The sequence below is a fragment of the Echiichthys vipera genome (genome assembly GCF_963691815.1).
Source record: "Echiichthys vipera genome assembly, chromosome: 1".
Classification (NCBI taxonomy): domain Eukaryota; kingdom Metazoa; phylum Chordata; class Actinopteri; order Perciformes; family Trachinidae; genus Echiichthys; species Echiichthys vipera.
In genome coordinates, this window is record NC_139826.1 from 20,567,895 (window position 1) to 20,589,118 (window position 21,224).

General features: G+C 42.2%; 1 protein-coding gene across 2 annotated transcripts in view; it reads right to left on the reverse strand.

The window, feature by feature from the left end:
* Positions 1-10,850: 10,850 nt before the first annotated feature.
* myom2b (myomesin 2b) overlaps positions 10,851-21,224 on the reverse strand; it is a 36,205-nt gene continuing 25,831 nt past the window's right edge. For both annotated transcript variants that reach the window (XM_083914972.1, XM_083914973.1), the window contains exons 29-39: positions 20,661-20,748; positions 19,997-20,035; positions 18,897-19,002; positions 17,141-17,207; positions 16,696-16,792; positions 16,142-16,178; positions 14,517-14,539; positions 14,294-14,349; positions 14,115-14,204; positions 11,654-11,779; positions 10,851-11,400 (exon numbers count right to left, since the gene is read on the reverse strand). In XM_083914972.1, coding sequence (XP_083771098.1) covers positions 11,197-11,400; positions 11,654-11,779; positions 14,115-14,204; positions 14,294-14,349; positions 14,517-14,539; positions 16,142-16,178; positions 16,696-16,792; positions 17,141-17,207; positions 18,897-19,002; positions 19,997-20,035; positions 20,661-20,748 — 933 coding nt within the window. In that variant the 3' untranslated portion in view covers positions 10,851-11,196. The remainder of the gene's footprint in view (positions 11,401-11,653; positions 11,780-14,114; positions 14,205-14,293; positions 14,350-14,516; positions 14,540-16,141; positions 16,179-16,695; positions 16,793-17,140; positions 17,208-18,896; positions 19,003-19,996; positions 20,036-20,660; positions 20,749-21,224) is intronic.

A 21,224-nucleotide genomic window follows, 5' to 3' on the forward strand; every position in this document is an offset into this window, starting at 1 on the left:
TTCGTCACAACGGTGCGGTAGAGCGACTGCAACACCGCCCCCGCTGCTCCGATTCTCCGGCCAAACTCATGCTCCATCGTCCCCTCACTCTTGAACATGATCCCGAGGTACTTGAACTCCTTTACTTGGGGTAAGGACTCATTCCCTCCCTGGAGTAAGCAATCCACCGGTTTCCTGCTGAGAGCCTTGGCCTCAGATTTAGAGGTGCTGATCCTCATCCCAGCCGTTTCACACTCGGCTGTGAACCGATCCAGGGAGTGCTGAAGGTCACTGACCGACAATGCCATCAGGATCACATCATCTGCAAAAAGCAGAGATGATATCCTCAGCCCACCTAACTGCAACACTTCCCCACCACGACTACGCCTTGTCACCAATCCTGTCCATGAAAATCATGAACAGGATTTGTGACAAGGCGCACCCTTGGATGAGGCCAACCCCCACCGGGAACGAATCCGACTTACTGCCAAGGATCCGGACACAGCTCTCGCTTTGGGTGTATAGATATTGGATGGCCCACAGAAGTGACCCCCTTACCCCATACTCCCGCAGCACCTCCCACAGTATCTCCCGAGGGACCCGGTCTTCTCCAGATCCACAAAACACAACTAGACTGGATGGGCATACTCCCAGGCCCCCTCCAGGATCCTTGCGAGAGTGAAGAGATGGTCCGTTGTTCCACGTCCAGGACGGAATACGCATTGTTCCTCTTCAATCTGAGGTTTGACTATAGGATGAACCCTCCTTTCCAGCACCTTGGAGTAGACTTTACCAGGGAGGCTGAGTAGTGTGATACCCCTGTAATTGGCACACACCCTCTGGTCCCCCTTTTTAAACAGAGGAACCACCACCCCAGTCTGCCACTCCCTTGGCACTGTCCCAGACTTCCACGCAATGTTGAAGAGACGTGTCAACCAAGACAGCCCCTCCAAACCCAAAGCTTTCAGCATTTCTGGACGAATCAATCAATCCCTGGGGCTTTGCCACTGTGGAGTTGTTTGACTACCTCAGTGACTCCCACCAGAGATATTGACAATGATTCCCCATCAGCCTCCAGCCCTGCCTCTACAAAAGAGGGCGTGTTAGTCTGATTAAGGAGTTCCTCAAAGGGCTCCTTCCACCGCCGGATTACCTCATTGGTTCAGGTCAATGGCGCCCCGTCCTTACTGTAAAAAGCTTGGACGGTTTCCCCCTCCTGAGATGTCGAATGGTTTTCCAGCAGCACCTTGGTGCCCCCGAAAGTCCTTCTCCATGGCTTCTCCGAACTCCTCCCACACCCGCTGCTTTGCCTCTGACACAGCAGAGGCTGCAGCCCTTCTGGCCTGTTGGTACCTTGCAACTGCCTCCGGAGTCTTCTGGGATAACATATCCCTGAAGGCCTCCTTCTTCAGTCGGACAGCTTCCCTGACCACCGGTGTCCGTTGTGTTCGAGGGTTACCGCCCCTTGAGGCACCTAAGACCTTGAGGTCACAGTTCACCGCTGCAGCTTCAGCAATGGAAGCTTTGAACATTGCCCACTCTGGTTCAATGCCCCCAACCTCCAAAGGAGTGACAGAAGAGCTCCGCCGGAGGTGTGAGTTGAAGATCTCTCGGACAGGGGCCTCCTCCAGACGTTCCCAGTTCACCCAAACTACTCATTTGGGCTTACCTGGTCTGTCCAAAATCTTCCCCCATCCTCTGACCCAACTCATCACCGGATGGTGATCAGTTGACAGCTCTGCCCCTCTCTTCACTCGAGTGTCCAATACATACAGCCTCAGATCAGATGATACGATCACAAAATCAATCATCGACCTTTGGCCTAGGATGCTCTGGTACCTTGTACACTTATGAGCTTCCCTATGTTCGAACATGGTGTTAGTTATGACCATCTGTGACTAGCACAGAAGTCTGATAACAGACGACTGCTCGGATTTAGATCTGGGAGGCCGTTCCACCCAATCACGCGTCTCCAGGTGTCTCCATCATTGCCCACGTGGGAGTTGAAGTCTCCCAGCAGAACTATGGAGTACCCTACTGGAGCCCCATGCAGGACTCCATTCAGGGTCTCCAAGAAGGCTGAATACTCTGAACTGCTGTTCGCTGCATATGCACAAACAACAGTCAGAGTTATCCCCCCTACCACCTGCAGGCATAAGGAGGCGACCCTCTCATCCACTGGGGTGAACTCCAACACCGCGGTGCTCAGCCGGGGGTTTGTGAGTATCCCCACACCCGCCCGGCGCCTCTCACCTGGGCAACTCCAGAGAAGAACAGGGTCCAACCCCTATCCAGGAGTACGGTTCCAGAACCGAGACTGTGTGTGGAGGTAAGCCCCACCAGATCTAACTGGTAGCGCTCCACCTCCCGCATAAGCTCCGGCTCCTTCCCCGACAGAGAGGTGATATTCCACGTCCCCAGAGCCAGCTTCTGCTGCCCGTGTCTGGTCCATCTAGGCCCCTCACCTTCACTGCCACCCGTGCAGCAGCGCACTCGACCCAAGTGGTTCCTCCAAACCAAACCCGGCCACCAGGCGGTCGCCGGCGAGCCCTCCGTCATGGCCTGGTTCCAGACGGGGGCCCCGGGCTTCCTCCGGGCAGGGTCTCTCTTCCTCTTTTGTCCATTGAGTCTTTGTGAACCATTCTAGGGCGGCAGTAGCTCAGTCCATAGGTGACTTGGCTGGGAACCGTAGGGTCGCTGGTTCAAGTCCCTGTGTGGACCATATATGGAGCGTGGACTGGTGGCTGGAGAGGTGCCAGTTCATCTCCTGGGCACTGCCGAGGTGCTGTTGAGCAAGGCACCGAACCCCCAACTGCTCGGGGCGCTGGTCACTGGCAGCCCCCTCGCTCTAACATCTCTCCTCAATTGCATGTATAGGTCCTGGTTGTGCATGTGTGTATTTCGGGCCTGTGTGTGTAACATGTATGATAATAAGAGTGAAAATTGAATTTCCCCGTGTGGGATAAAAATAAAGTAATTCTTCTAATTCTAAGTCCAGCCCCTTGCCTGAGGCCACTCTGCCATGGGAGACCCTACCAGGAGCACTAGGCTCCAGACATCACAGCCCTCAGGTTCACAGGGACACACAAACCTCTCCAAAATGATAAGGTGATGGTTCCCGGAGAGGTGTTTGTATCTTTATTTCAAAAATTCTCCCTTCATTTTTTGTAACTTTCGACTTTCGAATTCTAGTATCATGACAACCCTCTGCCAATATCTGCTGCTCCATGACTACTCCTATACTATAGTTAGACTTTAAGGCCTTCATTGTAAGACTAATAGAAGCCACAAACAAAAAATCCCTCCGCACAGGAGGAACAAACAAATATCGATGGTTATAGAACAAAGTACAAAATAAAGTCGCTCCATCCAGGAGGAAAAAACAAAAAGGCAAAGTTAACAAACTAAACTCTAAACTAAGTCTAAACTAAGGAATAACAAAAAACAAAGTGAACAAAATAAGAAATTAAACAAAGTCGCTCCAACCAGGAGGAAAAAACAATGGAGACAAGAGCAATCAAAAGGTTAAACTTACTATGATCAAACAGGGAATACAAACACCTGAACGTGGATACAGTGAACTCAAACACATGAAAGAGACTGTGGAAAAACGCTGGATACATTCGACACAAGAGGCACAGATATCCTTCTGGTCTCAGAGAGCACAAAGAACATTGTAATCATGGAGCTGACAGTGCCATGGGAGGACCGCTTGGGGGAGGCCCATGAAAGGAAGAGGACCAAGTATGATAACCTGGTCATCGACTGTTGTGCACAGGGCTGGAAGGCTAGGTGTATGCCCACCGAAGTAGGTAGTAGAGGATTTGTGGGGCACTCGCTCAACAACGCCCTAAGTGCCCTGGGCATCACAGGAACAGCAAGGAGCAGAGCCATCAAGAACATCACTGAAGCAGCTGAGAAAGCCTCGAGATGGCTCTGGATTCGGAGAGGAGAACCATGGGGAAAAGTGAATGTCACTTGAACACAGGCCCGGTTTGATCACCCGTGGCTGGGTCGCCTGAGTAGGATGTCTGATATTTGAAAGACCCGAAACATCTGATGATCTCAGGTAACATCACTGATGATGTGTTCAGGTGCATCAGAGGACTGATGTATTCAAGAACTAACATTACACCACTGAAAGCTGTAGAAACATTTAGAAGTAGATACATTGTATTAACATCAAGAAATGAATGACTGCTCACAACTCTTGGCTGTGCTGCCTGCAGCTGATTACTTGATGCCCTCTGAGTCGGGGTGAAAAGTTGAATCTGAAGTGGCTGATTATGATGTAGCTTCTTCCTCTGAATCTGCCCCCTCAATCTGAGGAGGTGCAGGCACTTGTTCACCATGCCTTGGCAGTTCAACGTAAACAGTCAAGAAGAACATCCGATGCATGAAACAGACAGGTGAGCCAAGCCCTGTGTGCTGCCATCTCATAATAATCTCTGTAAGACAGCTGGCCCCTACACATCAAGTAAAAAATGAAAACTGCCAGCAGACCCGAGAGCTTCTTTTGTCGCTGTGACATCGATATGTTGACACGCATCAGGGACTGCGCTGCTTACAAAGAGCTTAAACTTCATCTGCATGCGGTTTAGGAGGAAATAAGGCCCACATTTTAGTGTGTTTATTATGCACATCAGTTACCAAAAAATGACCATATCCCGGTTTAGGGAATAATCCGGTTATTGATGTTCCCCTTGTATACACATGCAGGGGTTGAATGGGAAAATGACGGAGTAACTCGACCTCCGCCAATGTACAGCTGGACTGACTATGGCTTTTTTTTCAGGTTTCCCTTCGTCAACATTACAAACGGCTGACTTTTGGAGAATTATGACCGAAACAAGTCTTCTTGGTAGTAATGTTACTTGCCATTGCAAAGTCCTCCCTCGGTTTAAAGATTATATAATTGTTGGGTTTTTTTCACAGTGTTTTCGGGGCCGTTGCTTCCTGGTTTATTCTATTTCCGGGTCAAAAGTCACCGCCACGAAGTGGGAAACATGCGCAGTCGAGAAACCCGATAATAACCCGAGAACGATGTTTACATGCATGAATAATCTGGGAACTGAAGGAGTTCTCTAGGTCTGTTAAATGAGGTATGAAAACCTCAATTTTACCCGGGGTATGGTGTTTACATGGTGTTTAAGAAACCGGGGTATGCCCTTAACCCAATTGTAATTTTAAACTGCATGTAAACACACTCATTGTGAGCCTTTGCATAATAGTGCGTCAAATATGCACCTGGATTAACATGTTATTCATGTTTTAATGATACTCTTCGCCAAACTGTCACTCAATTTATCTGCCTTTCTACTGCCTCTCTTCTTTTGTCTCTCATCGGTTTTCTCAGCCACCCAAAGTCAGTGAAGCAACTATATGGGCTCCTGTGTGTTTGGCACGCCGCCAGTACCTCCACTTTTAGGTCTGAATTGTGTTTTCTATGTCTATGGATTTGTGTGTGTGACAGAGAAAGAAAAAGAAATGAAAGAGTGAGCGTGTGCAAAAGATAAAGAGAGGGCGGGAGACTTGCAAAGTGTCAGTGTGAGTATGTCTGGCTGTCTGGGTGGGTGTGCCTGTGAAGCTGCAAAATCATTTAAATTTGGAAAGGTATGCAGGATTGCTCAGTAGTGATTCTGATCGGAGCCAAATTTCTCTGTCAGAAAAGTCCCCAACCAGCCTCCTTGCAATTTCACAGTGATTGGAGAAAGAGTGAAAAAAGAGAGGGAGGAGAGCATGAGAAAGAGAAGAAAGGGGGTTGAAATGAATAGAAAGTAACTGAGGAGAGTATGGTAAAACTGACTGCATTTTGTGAGTAATTCAGCTTTGTGAGTAACTCACAGCTTTCCAGGAATAAGCAACTGAAGTTTAAATTACACATTGTTCTCATTGTCTCCCATTCTCACAGAATCCATCAAACTACCCTTTCTAAGTTTCACTTGTCATTTTTCTCTGCCCACATTTTCAGTGAGGGCAGGGTGACACAGGCTCAGACAGATGATGAGTCACATTCATGAATGTGAGCAATTTACTAACTTTAATGTCTGGTATGTGTAGTGAAGATGAAAGCTTGCGTGTCATTTCAAGTTTTTATATATAAAAAAAATAATTATCCGTATCACCCTTTCCAACATGGGTCTACTGAGAGCAAATCAGATCTGTGTTGTTCTTTCAGTCAAGTAGATGATTTCACGTTGTTGACACAAACAGTGCCTCTGGATTTAATGTATGTAGGAGCCCACAGTATCCCAGCAGAGTGGCATTTGGGCTGCAGAGTGGAATGGCAAGTAGGCATGCTGTCCTTGGACCAGAGATCCAGGGTTTAAGTCCTTATGTTGACAAGCATCCGCCCTGCTGAAGCCTCCAACAGCCAGACACTGAGTCTCTACGAGCTCCAGGGGAGCCGCTGTGTAGCTGAGCTACCTGACTTCCCTGCAGAGGGAAAAGCATGTTTCCCTGCAATGCATCACTTGATATCACTGGAAATACACCAGATGTGAACATAGATGTCACCTCTTTGTTAAGATGAGTCATTTCCCACTTGATGTAAATGTAGCCTTTAAGTTTGCAGAATGTTTTTTGAGCATGTGACGGGTAGACAGCACACGCAAGAGGTTTCTCACAAATATCATGCCTGGGGAAAAGATGTGCAAAAGACTGGATTAATAATCACAGCATGGGTCTAATCTGTTCTCATATCATGAAACTATTTCAATAGCCCAGCTAGCCAAAGATTAGTACAGCAAGGGAGCTGCAGTACTTGAAAAAGCACCCTCTTTATTTAGATCTCCCCTCCCCATATTCTCTCCTCCCTCCTTGTTTCTTTCTCATCCTCCTTTGTCCCTGTCCTTTGCTCTTTTTCTAATCAGTTTGACTTGACATTGTCTGCGTTACTTCATTTGTATTGCACAGAACAAACATTGCCATGGTAAAGCTGGTGACACAGTGGAGGATTACTTGGTTGATTTAGTCTGGATCTGCCACCAATCTGAGGAAATCCCTACGAGAGGTTAGAAAGGACCGATGGTCAGTCAGGCCTATCTCGTAGTGTGAGAGGTTTACAAATTGGATCTATACTGCTCTAATCAACGAGCAGACACGTTACAGCTATCTTGATTATGTCAAACCTTAAATTTATGATGCATCATTGGCCAGTTGAGTTTTTTTGATTGGTGTGAGAGCTCCTGTGAGATCTGAGATTTATTATTGTATTTATTTCAGTTATAGCAAAGTGTGACACCCTGCTATTGTCTGACTGTAGTGTGAGCATGAGATACAAAAGGTGACAGCCAACAATGTGTATCTGATGCAATGCATTCAAAATTCTTCCCCTCTGCTTGTTTCCCTCTCCTCTCTCCCACCCATTTCCCCCTTTTATCTCCCAAACCCCTTTCTCTCTCTTAGTGCTCCCTCTTTGCACTCTTTCTCAACTTTCTTTCTCTTGCATTGCCTGCACCTTCCTTCCCTTTCACATATAGATGTCACAGTGAAATAAAGAAGTGATCATCTGTTGTGAAACATTGAAATAAGCTTGCAAAATAACATGCTGCTTGTTACTCTCCTCCTTTCTTTTCCCCTTCCCTTGTTCCTCCTATCCCTTCTCCTCTCATATATTTCTGTGCATGTCTCCTCCTCTGTCTTTTAGGCCCAAATCAGCAGCGATGAATATCATCATCAGAATAATTGTCAACATTTACGCCCAGAATGCAAATTGCATATTAAAAATGTGCTTATGTACATGTGTGTGCATCATTGCAGTATTTTAAAATGTGGTTGTGTTAGTGCACACTCACGAAATGTCTCTGCTCCAAGTTTATCTCATTGTTTGAACAGCACTGCTTTAATTAGGACAGGCCTGACTATTCCTGTGTGTGTGTGTGTGTGTGGGGGGGGGGGGGGGGGGGGGGGGTGCGTGCGCACGCGTGCCTAAAAGTGAGTATTGGTGTCTGGTGTGCATGTTACCATAGTGCCCCCAAGTGGAGGACTGTGGCAGGGTATATATTCTATAGTCTTGTTTCTCTACACACCCACACACTCCAATGACACGGTGTTATATTTGGAAACACAATTTCATGCTATCAGTACTGGCTAGCTATTCCATTTAGATAGCAGCCGTCTGTGTGTGTGTGTGTGTGTGTGTGTGTGTGCGCACTTGCGGTAAATGTGTCTGTATGTATGCATCTGATTGTGTGTCTGTGAGTGCACAGGCTGTCTGAGCGTTTCACAGAGATGAGCCCCCCCCCCCCCCCCCCCCCCAAGTTTATTGAAATTAAAAGTTGGTTGTCATGGTAACATTTGGATTCTCAGTAATTATGTTGATTAAAAATGTGAAAATTAATTAAAAAGTCAGGAAAATTATCTCACAGCAGATGATCAGCGAAACATCAAAATGATTCAGATCTTTTTCCCTCCCTCCCTCCCTCCTTCCTGCTCTCTCTAATACACACAAGTCTCGTCCTCTTTCTGTCTCTCTGTCGCACTTCAGAAGTTCTTTATTGCCATCCAACACTGAATTATCTACATTCATCCCTCACACATGCTTTGTCTCAGCCTGTTTCTTCCTTCCTTTCACACTTAAATACCTCATTTATGACATGATGAGTTTTGTCTAAATGTCCACAAACACAACAGCAAAAACATTCTGCAAAACTTTCACAAACATGCACTGTATTCAATAAACTAATTTTCAATGTGTCAACAAGCTTGACAAGACTTGTCCCATACCAACACAGCAGCGAAAGTAACACAAAACAACAGCAATCTCTCTTTCAGTCTCTCCATTACTCAGGTTCTCTCACAATCTGCCTCTTGTTCTCTCTCTCTCTCTCTCTCTCTGACAGAAAAAGGCTCAACAAAGTGTAATCTCTTTCTCTTATTAGCAACAGCAAACACAAAAACAATGAAGTCACCCTCCTCCCCTCCCTCTCTCTCCCTCTCTCTCTCTCTCTCTGTCTGCCCTTCTCCTCTCATCAGCTTTAATGAACCACAAATCTCATCAGCCATCTTGTTCTACCATCACTACTTCCTGCACTTTAACCATGACTGGCTACTTATAGCATGGTTGTTGGCTGATGACCTAGAGTGTTGTGACCTGACTGGTCATAATTGATATTTAGGTGTAATGTAGAATACATGTAGATTTTCCACACTGTCAAGGTCAGTATTACGTAAGCAGAGATCAGTTATGACAGTTTTCAGTGCTAGTGTGACAGTCCTGCCCCATGGCTACTGTTTACTAAGTGGTGATTCACTGCCAGCCGATCTTCAGCTTGTTTAATATCTCACCATGTGGATGTTAAGGAGGACGGTGTTATATATTTACAGCCATCATGTGACAGAGGTGGGAGCATAATTTTGGTTTTTGTATAGCTCAACCTATTTTTCTCTGTACATGTTACCATGTTCTTTGGGAAAGTTAACATTATTTGTTAAGGAAGGTAAAAACTAAATTAAGGCTGTAACTAACAATTATTTTCATCGTCAATTAATCCTGTGATTATTTTCATAATCAATCAATTAGTTGTGGTCTATGAAAAAGAGTCATTGAGTGCGTCCCTAAGCCCACGATGACATCCTCAAATGTCTCGTTTTGTCCACAGCTCAAATATATTCTGATTACTGTCAAAGATGAGTAAAGAAACCTGAACATATTCATATTTAAGAAGCTGGAATCAGTGAATTTTGACTTTAATCTAATATTTGACAACAAATGATTAATCTTTGCTGCTCTAAACTAAATAGCGTTCAACATTCATCAGAGACTTGCAGCTGTAATACTAAGCCTGTGTTGTTTTGTGCATCACCATCTTACAGAAAGCATTATAAGAGAGATTTTCTGAAACATGTAAATAAAACAAGCCTGTGAATAATCATTTGTCCAGCTCATCATTATCCCCAAAGAAATCTAAGTCATAAGCAACTGTACTTGGTTATTTGTCTAGGAAAACGTTTCACCTCTCATCCAAGAGGCTTCATCAGTTCATGTACGCATCTGACCAGGCTGGGACTGGTCCAACTATCTGGTGTGGAGATCCAGGTATTTAACAAGGCCGATGATGTCACTGGACCCCTTTGTGCTCCAAGTGCAAACGACCGTCGTTGGAGTGGCAGTGTTTGGTGCGAAGTTGGTTTTGACTTTGTTAGTGCTCTACCGGGTCTTAACAACAGTCGTTGGAGTCACAGGAGGCCATTTGTGAACAGTTGTTCTTTGAGGTTAAATTGTTGAATCTCCGTGGAAGGGATGAAAGGGCTGCATTGTAAATTGGAGATAGGTGGTGTCTTAGGTCGCACTCACACTGTCCATCCGTACTGTGCCCAAACAGGTTTTACGGGTAAAACCTAGTTCGTTTGACCAGTGTGAGTGCAACCGCACCGCGTCTACGGACCGTTCAGGAGAGGTGGGCTTTTGTAATGCGTGTTTGCACATGTACGGGCACGAGCGTGCACACGTGTACGAGCATGACCACGAGGCCTGACGTAATTTTATGTGCGCCTGTTCGGACATATCAAAAAATAAATAAATAAAAAAGACGGACCATGCGCGGACATTTAACAACAACAACAATGGCAGCGGAAGGTTCGAGTTGGTGTGATGCGGAGGTGGAGTGTTTGCTGCAGATTTGGTCGGATGAAAGTATTCAGTCGGACAAGACCCACAAAAACTCGGAGGTCTATGGAAAGATTTGTAAACAAAGTGACGCATCACGATGATGTCAGTCAATGCGTGTGACGTGTTACAGCGTTATGACGTATGGACAGGCATGAAGCATTTGCGCGAGGCCCAGGCAGTGTGAGTACAAACGGGCCTGGCCAGCGGGGGGCGTTCTGCTTCACTTACATTCAAGCATAAATTTAAAAACACATTTCAGTCTTTTTCCAGCAATAATTTTAATTAAATTTCAGCTTTATTCAAGATTAATTTCAATTAAATGTATTAATTCTAATTAAGTCATGTTCAGATATGAATAAGTAATTTTAGTTTTTTTCAGTTTTCATCCAGGGATGTCACAGTAGTACATTTTTTTCTTCATATTTTGCATACTATAACAGTTATTAATACTTAATCTATCAGGGTTTTCTTGATTCTGATTTAACGCCAAGTGTGTTATCTCTTATTATTTGTTCAGACACGAGAATACCATTGAAAGCTTGTGTGGTTTACATGTGCACCAGTCTGTGATTATGTTTCTTCCTCATTTATGATTGTCATGCACTCTACTTTCTTCTAGTAGGAGTGGGACTCTTCACTCCTCTTCCTGCCTTGGGAGGGGCAGGGCTAGGTGTGGAGGGGGCGGGGCTAGGAGCAGGTTGGGTCTTGGGCTGAGGGATCTCAATGGGGAGTTTAGGAGGGATGAGTGTTTTAGGGGTCAAAGTTGGTTTTGCCTCTGGGATTTTCTCTCCGTGACGGTACACGCTGACCTGGACAGAGCGAAAGACAGAATAAGAAATTAGTAGTATGTAAACATTTCCATGCATGCATTTATTTTACTGAATGTTTGTAGGCAGTTTCAGATGAAGTTTTGCATGTTACAACTGTCGAATCAGGGTCGGACAAAAAATTCAGAGTCACAAAAATATCTCACTGTTGAGCTCCAATGAAAGACAAGATTTGTGCCACAGATGGCCAAACTTATTCATTCAGTCATTTGTGGCACACAGCAATGACACTCACCACTATATCCACAGACTCCCCTCCGTATTTGTTCTGGACAATCATGGTATATCTACCAGAATCCTCCATGGAAACACCTTTGATTGTCAGACAGGCAAACTTGCCCTGGTCCAAGGAGACCACATACTGAAATATGAAATCAAAGGTTAAAGACTTGAGAAAGCTAGCACAGGGAGTTTAACGTAAGTTAACATTTAAAAACGGCTGTCACTTTGAGTTTGATTTAAAAATCGATTTATCTTTTACTCAGAGCAGCAGCACTGCTAGATGGGCTTGGTAGACACAAGGACTAATGATCTGTTCCAGTATATTGTCCACGGATCCCTGTTAAGCCAACCATAATATGATGAGATTAAATGACAATAAAAAACCTATTCCCTCCCTACTCCATGAGACAAAAAAACAAATAAAATATTGATGTTTAAAGCATGTTCTTTAAACACCTGAGACAAGCTAGAGTACTAGTATTCTGACTCACGCCATGTGAGCAGTACTTGTGAGAATACAGTATTTTTAATTTTCCTCTCTCATACAGTACCTGCCCACTCATTTACTTGTGAGAATACAGTATTTTTAATTTCCCACTCTCACACAGTACCTGCCCACTCATTTGCAAAGTCTGGGCATTAGTACATTTTTATGGAGTGGCACTTGTAGCGGGCTAATTACATTCCTATTAAGAGAAACACTTGCCCTTTTAATTTTGAGAAATGAATAGCTCTACTGGCGTATGAATCAAATAGACCTGAAAAAAGAGATGTTTGTTATATGGTCTTGGGTAATTGCATTCATTTATTAGACCAATCTAGGCTTCTCTGTGGTTTCATATTTTCTCTTCTGTTTGACTGATGAAAGGTAGCTAATGTAAATAAAAAGATAATATAAGATAATTGTGGTTGTATTGTGACAAAATGATAGAAATTATTTATTTTTGGTATTCACCACCATTTTGAGTTAGTATGTGCTTATTATCAATTTAGTTAATTAGATGATAATTGTATATCACAACATCTATTCCACTGAAACACCATAAATGTTCATATTGAATTATTGCCCAGCCATACATATTTAAACCTGTGTAGTTTTACAGTAACACCTATCCATGCTCCTGTGAGTTTCAGTGCAATATTCTCTGGATCTGTATATATTTCAGTTTGTTTTTCTGTTAATATCCTCTGTGATAAAAAGGTAGGGAAGAGGCACTCCTGGGGTTTGGAAAACACATCACTAAGAATATCAGTTCTTGTTTTAGACAGATTATTAGCAGGTGAGAGAATGAATAAAGCAGAGGGCAAACTTCAACACATATTCCACCTGGACCAGAAAACTTAAGTCTTCAAAGCCGTTAGGAGCTGCAGGATGCCGATACTGTTGAAAGAGCTTCCACTGACTGTGGATATGCTGTAGTCTTGTACTGGTTGGCAAGTAGGTCAATGAGTTATAAGAGATAGATTTGTTCCATTACCAATCCAAAATCCAAGCGTGTGGTGATTATGCTGACCTCACCTAAAGTATGCAGATCCCTCCAGTGACAGATTGTAACTAGTGTTGAAGTCTCCCCTAAAAGCAGGTAGAGGCACTTTGTTTCCCTTAATCCTGATCACATCAGCAGTACATGGTACAGTACATGGAGGCTGTAATAAAAATTAAAGCAACAAGGAACTGAAGTGTATCATTAGGGATCTTGTCTGTTTCATCAGTTCCAAATGTGTCTACTAATTAAAGATACTTAGAATATACTTTGTTTACTACCTCCTCAATATTTGCTCCAGTATTTCCTGAATCCCTCAGTCAAATATTACCTTTCCATTACTTTTTATTAGTTTGCCTGTAGTCTTACTCACTTGATGTAGACTCATTTGTCGCCTATTTCCGTTGTGGCTGCATCCGGGGCTTAGGGCCTCCCAAGGCAATTGTAATTGGTTCAATGAAATAAAATTTAAAAAACAGAATGTTTTTTTCCCCCTATACCAGAATGTTAACTGGTGCAGTCAGATTTTTCTCCAGTGCTGACACAGCGCTGTGGAAATAGATTTGAGACAGGTTTTGAAGGTAAAATGTCTTGTTGTTACTATAATATTTAAATTGGTTTTGTAGTCCTGGGTGCACACTGCCTTTTAACAGTATGGTACGCTTTAGGATGCTACTCAAATGAATCCAAAGAGTGTGCAGCATATTGAAACACAGTCAAAGCCACTGGGATTACTGCAACATAGTCCAGTAGAAGTGTACTGAGTGTGGAAAAACCCCATAGTATCACTAGACAAGTTAATAGAAACACACAATTGCAATTATGTATGATTAATAAGGTAATTAACCATGGGAGAGAAAGGATGGGCTGGGATAGGGAAGGGAGTAAATCGCTTCAAGAGTTGGTGGTAGCGTGTGGCAGGTAGAAACCAAAGAAAAGAATAAGGCCTTGTTTGAAGTGCTTTTTTTAAAGTGTGGCTGAAGCATTTACCTGATCGTCAGGTTCCACATCTGCTCCGTTCTTCAACCATGAGACCTGAGGCTTTGGGTCCCCACACACTGTACATGTTAAACTCAGGGTCTACAGGAGAAACAAAGATGACTTCTATGACAAACATGCACAAACTTACAGAAACTTACAGTAAGTCACACCTACAATTACACATTTACCTTCTTTTCCATAATGGTGACCACATCCGGCAGTCCTCCCACCACCTTACCGCGATCTGAAATAAACAATTGTTCATACCAATCATTCCTATTGCTTATATATTTATATTGATGAACTTGGGGTCCTAATTTTCGGTACAATAACTGATCATTTTTAATCCAAAGTAACTAAGAAAAAACTGTATTAAAGAAAGAAACAAGGAAAGTGGAAGGATGAACTTACTCTTCTCAGCATAGGCCTCAGCCCTGAAACATACAAAATAAAGTTAGAGATCTGTCTTTCGCTTTCTCATACAGCAAACCAGCAGAACATTTATTATATACAGTATTGAGGACAACACTGTATCATTTGTCTTTCAAAATAAAACGACCAAAACTAGTAATTCTAAGAACATAACAGGTAACCCTGTGTTGTAAACGTAGTACAGCCATGTTTTGTTTTGTTATGTTTCTACGACCTGGCTCTGCTCATTGACCATACACATAATATATTTTCCATTTTTGGGTCAGGAGCAGTGGTCAGATGGTTTGCAACGAGGTATTCTGGGTTTAGAGCCAAACCACATAATGCTTAATATAATAAACTCAATATAAATTGAGACATAACAGAATCTTTTCTATGGGAAAAATTCTATTGCTTTGTAATCACTGGGTGAGGGCTGTCGGAGCAGCATGGATGGACCGGAGGTCAGCCACAGGACCAGATGGCTAGGGAAGCTCTGCTCTCCTCTCGGCATATTGATGTTTAATCAAAAGGGCAACAGGGTGTCACTTGTTTCAAAGTGTTTGTAAAATCTTGTGCCTAAATGTCTCTCTCCGATTGTTAATTGGAAAAGGGATTTGGACAGCTTCCACTCCGCATGCAGTATTTAGTGTTTGGAGTTTCAATTGATTTTTCTAAATGGATTTGCAAAATTCAGGGTGTGGGGCTTTGCTTTGGCCCAATTAGCCAACAGACCCAAACGGATCTCTGCTACCTGACTGCTTTTATTTTCTAACATTGATTTTTTAGCTCAAATTATAATCTGGACTTTTTCAGATAGCAATACTAGGGGGTTTGGATTCACTGTAGTTTTGGACATTTTGAAACGTTCAACATTCATAAATTGAAATGCAGCTCTATTAAAGATGTACAATGTTTACAAATAAATGCAAACATGTATGCTATCAGAAAACCAAATCTAATAGCTCAGTGACAGTGTTTTAACAGAACATTTCAACAGCAGCAGTTCAGTGTGCAAACACAAGAATATTGGCATCTACATTAGGCTCTGACCTCTGGTGCAGGCATACAACAAGGCATATCAGTTTAGCATATGCCTTGACAGGATTGGGGAGGAAACTTTGATAGAGAGCCTACTAGTGGATGCAGGCCTGACAAACTGCTATAATACCCAACATAAGCATTAGTTGAAATGTTTGCAGACAATTCATTAAAACAGCAGCACAGTAGATGCATCAAAAGAGTTCATTCTCTGTTGATCACTTTGATCGTCTTATTGGAAAGGGTGTGTTGGATCAACATGCAACTTGCAGTCAGTGAAGTACTGTAAGTTGTGTGTAGTAGAAGCTCGCTGAACGGGTCTGCATGCTTTACCCTTAACAGGATATAGTATTCTAAAATTTTTAAATGTGGAGATTAAAATATAAATTTGCTTAATTTCATTAACATTTTTCAGAAAATGAACAGAAAATATCGGGGCAATTGTTATACATTACTTTTTGCTACCACCTTGCAGTGATGAACAAGTGTAAGTTCAAATGTGAAGGAAGCAGTGATTCATCATTAGCAGTGTTAAGCAGACTAAAAAATATACAGGAAGTCTAGATTTGAGAGTGTAGTCTTACTTGAGTTTCTGGAACTCAGCAAAGGCCTTGTCATACACTGTAAAAGACAAAAACTGAATTTTAAAGTCATTGTTTACAACACTAATTATCTTCTCACTTTATTTTAGTGACTCCACTCAAAATATTGCTTTGGATGAAAACATTGAACACATAGCTTAAAGGGTGGATGTTGCTTGCTCCGCGACCGACCGCAGCAGTGTTCGGCTTTAATGAAGTCAGTTAAACTAATATATTTTGGCGAAAATATAAATACGTCCCTTCAGAACTTGTAATGGTGAATATTGCAGCCTCCAGTCCAACATTTGGAACATAGTGAACATAATAGAAGGACAGAGGAGAAGAGCTGCACACTTTTTACTTTTACAGTCAGTTCTCCTGCCTACAGGAATGAGTGTTTGATACTAAAAAGATAGATTTTAGTTGGAGTATCACTTCAAAGTCTTAGACTACAGACTGAAGCCAAATGCTCCATAAAAAGTTGTTATTTCCAGCCCCATTTTTACTGTATTATCAATAAAAGGAGTGAGTGACACAAACTTAGAGATGATACTGACCATCACCACTGAGGTTCAATGTGCGTTTATGTGAGTTTTCACGGTCGCTGATCACGATGGAGTACATTCCTTTATCCTTCTCTGTTGGCTCAATCACCTGTCAATCAATCAATCAAAGAATTATACAACAAATATATCAACTAATCAGTGTTTATTTCTACTTTAAGGCATGGTTTCAAAAACAGATTAATTCATCTACTGGGTAATTACAGTTATAAAGCTCACAAAAGGAAGCTACACTGTGTACAATAAATACATTCATTAGCTATCCCCTCTAAAGGTGAGGTATCTATCGAATTTGTCTCAAAGTTGCGCTGGTATCACTTCTACAAAGGCACTCTGAGGACTTTTAAGCAAGTGCCACTGCCTGAGGGGCTTTATTGTCATAAAATTACTCATGTATGATCCACCTAAGAGGCATATACTGAACAGGAGATGGTAATACCTCAATGGTTGCCATAGCAGGGGTTCCTCCAATCACAATCTTGTCACTGTGGGAGAGTTTAGTCTCACTGAGGAGGAGAAGAGAGGTTAGTGTGTATGTTTAAGTGTGCAGGTGAAGCCTGTTGCGGAGGTAATGGTAAAATCATGTTTACAAGCCTGCCTAATGTTACGCATAGGGATACCAATTTCAATATATTGGTCTGTCTGTCTGTCTGCCTGTCTGTCTCTCTTTCTCTTTCAATCACTCACACAAACGCACGCACACACACACACACACACACACACACACACACACACACACGCACACACACACACACATACACACACACACACACACACACTCCTTCCTTTCTGTCCACTGTCTCTCAGTCTATTTACCCTCCGTCCACATTTTTTAATCTCCAGGATACAGCACAGTGCTTTTAAGTGCAGAAAAAAATCTTGCTTATTTATAGAAAATGATAGGGATGGGAGTTTTGTCACAAAAGGGGGCCATTTTATGGCAATAACCAGGATCATGAAAACACTTGCCAACAACCATCACAAGTTTCATTATGTTGCTTATGGTTTTTGCCACTCCCAGCAGTTTAACTTGAGAGAATAGCTAAATAATGTGTTTGTGGTCAGCAAGTTTATAGGCACACTTAAAAGAATACTATTACACTACTGCAACAAATACTGGAGCTATTTTCTTCTTCTAGATTCAAGATTCAAGATTCAAGAAGCTTTATTTATCCCGAGGGAAATTATTGTGCAACAGTTTCGATACAAAGGCGGAAAAGGATCAGAGTAACAATAAGCATAAACATAAATCAAATCAAATCAAGATAAAGCTAACGTCAGATAAATCAAGCAATGAACCAAGTGTGACAGAGTGCAACAGACGTCGTGGTTAAGCGTAGGTATATACAATATACAACAATACGCAGCGTGCAGTTTAGCAGCAGATTGAAATAAAATAAGTACAAACTAAATAAGTGAGAAGGAGCGATAAGTTATAAGTGTTAAAAATGTTAAAAATGTAGCAGCATGTCCTACAGAACTAAGTGACAGTATGGCACAGTGGAGTGTAGCAGCATTTCGTACTTAAGTCAGTTACAGTAAACCACAGTGAAATGTAGCAGCATGTCCTAAAGCACAGTAAGTGTATCAGCAGATAGTTACAGTAAACCATTAATAAATAAATAAAGTGATGTAGTGGTGATATAAAGTGACAAGTTTCTACTTATTAATAGAAGTTGGTGATGTAGTGGCAAGGGCTGGGTATCTTTTAAAAATTACAATACCAGTTCTAATACCAGTACCCTTAAAGTTATCCAGATACCAATTGAGTACTTCATTTGAAATAACCTTTTGCATTTTATTCATAATTTTTATCAAGATGCCACACTTATGTAGTATAACCATACTTTGGAATGCTTTTGTGGCGTCTCAGCACGCTGAATTGCCAACTCTATCAAATATGCCAGGATGACTTCACAACACCGCACCACAGACTTTATGGATTGTAGCTGCTGTGGTAGTGGGACAGTAACACTGTCACATTAAATCCAACAACGCCTTCAATGATTGGCTGCAAGCAAAACATACAAATTGTCATTTTTATCTACATCTGGGTAGAAAAAAGGATAAAATGTAGGTATCATTTGACTTGAGAAGTACTGATACTACTTGGTATTGGGTTATTTCGGTGGATATAAGGTATCGAGTAATGATACCCAGCTCTCGTTATTAGTATTATAAATGTACTTCCTTACCCATGAAACCAGGTTATGTTCATCTCTGAGGTGTAATACTTCATGTGACACTGCAGCTGAATGCCTGTTGCTGTGCAGTTAATCACCAGCTCTGCTGCACTGGCTCCTAGAGGAGGTGATGGAGGTAATAGAAGTTGTTAAAAGGCACATTTGAAATGAGAATCTGATACAAGTTTTCCATCTGCTGCTGGATAACCTGGGCTCTCCACGGCTGCTACACAATGCACTTCACTGATCAGAATTAATCAAATAAAATAAAACTTCCACCTGCAGCCATTTGGAGTATCTATTTTAAAACTCCCCTTATGTTACCTTCATGCAATTTGGAGAACAGAATTGTACTAATGAAGCAGAGTGCAGATTTTAGAGTGCAGACTGTTTGTATGCTGCATTTAATAAAATGCTTCAAACATTAGATTTTTTTTTTAAAGCTGTTATACCTAAAAGGGCGTTTTATATCTAAACTACACTATGTCTGTGCAGGACTTTGCTCACTACACATTACAAGTGTACAAGTGTGTCATCCACCTGGTCACATCCACCACGGTTTCCCATTATCACAGTAATAAACCCTCTTTTCCTCTGCAACCACTGCTGTAACAGTTGCTGCAGAGCTGTCAAGTGACTGTCTCTTAAAATAGGAGTAAGATGCTTCTCCACACTGTCACTATGACAGCGCAGTGGAATTTTAAAGTGATTTCACCACATGATGGCATGATGTCCAAATGCTTCCAGCATGACAACTTCTACCACACACTGATAATTGTGTGTGTGAGTCTGTGTGTGTGTGTGTGTGTGTGTGTGTAGCAGTGGGATTTTGAAAACAGAAATGTATCTGCCTGGCAATGGACCTTCTTAATCTATGGTGACGTTTTTAATATGGATATGTGTTTGTGAGATAATAGATGTCTTTGTATTCAACTGTGTGTGTGTGTGTGTGTGTGTGTGTGTGTGTGTGTGTGTGTGTGTGTGTGTGTGTGTGTGTGTGTGTGTGTGTGTGTCTGTGTGTGTGTGTTTGTGTGTGTGTGTGTGTGTGTGTGTGTGTGTGTGTGTGTGTGTGTGTGTGTGTGTGTGTGTGTGTGCAAAAGGCTGATACCCACCAGCCAATTGGCTGATCTTGTTTATGGCATCGTCAAAGACTAGAAGAGAGGCAGAAAAACATGGGGTCAGGGAAAGAGCCAGGACAAGGGATAGTCACAATGCTGCTCTCTGGTGGCTGCATTAAAAGCTCAGTAAGGAAAAATTCAAATGAAATGTGTTTGTCTCCATTTCTTGTGACTCAGTCAGCATCCCAACTCAAATAAAATGGCAAAAAGAGCTGTCAGCTAATGTCTCCCTTGAGGTCTAATCAAATACTTACTAAGCACTATTACAGAGGGCTTGAAAGAGAATTTGAAAAGGACAGTAATATTCAGCTCAGAAGTATAAGCTTGAAGTGCTGCAAGCACCAGCTTAAGCTTATTTCACACAAACTTTTATAGGAATACTAAAATGTATTTTTCAGGGGAATAAATGAAGGATGCAGGTTAGCTAGCTGTCACATTGCAACAACTATTTATATACAGTATTTGAAAAACACAGTTTGAGGTTTGATGGGGTTTTAAATCGCTTTAGTTTATAGATACAGTGTGTACATTCAGGTCATGTTTTAATGAGCATCAGGCTCTTTTTCAGTTTATGCTCAGTTAGAAAACCAGCCAGCTAGCAAGTCAGTGAATTACTCCCCTACTTAATCAGCAAGATAAATTGAGACAGTAAGTTTACCTTTTCCGGAGATGTCAATTTGGCTCTTATCTTTTCCTCTGTCATCACTGATGGTGGCCTTATACACTCCTGCTGTCTTCAGTGAAAACTGAAAAAGACAAAAGAGGGAACACATAAAATACTGCAGTGGATATAGTGAACACTTTTATTGAATTCTAAACTAATTCTAAATTCTGAACACATCAGATCATCAGAGAAACACTACATTAAATCAGTGACCAAAATGCAGTATCCATGCCTTGACCTTGTATAGCTACTACACTATGCTACATTCTGGTAAGTAAGTAAGTCATTTATTTTTCAAACTAAATGACACATAGCTTACAAGACACTGCAAGCAAAACAAATAAGAGTAATGGCATAAAGAGAGCAAAAGAACAAACACAACAAATATCATAGATCTACATACATATCAAACACAAAACCAGACAATGTCAGAGCAGCTATGAACATAGTACTACTCCTCAGGCAATATGGCTAAAAAACAAATTGTAGGTATATCTGAGGCACACTGTGCCTTAACAGGGCAGTACTGGTTGTGGACTGGGATTGCCGGCTCACATG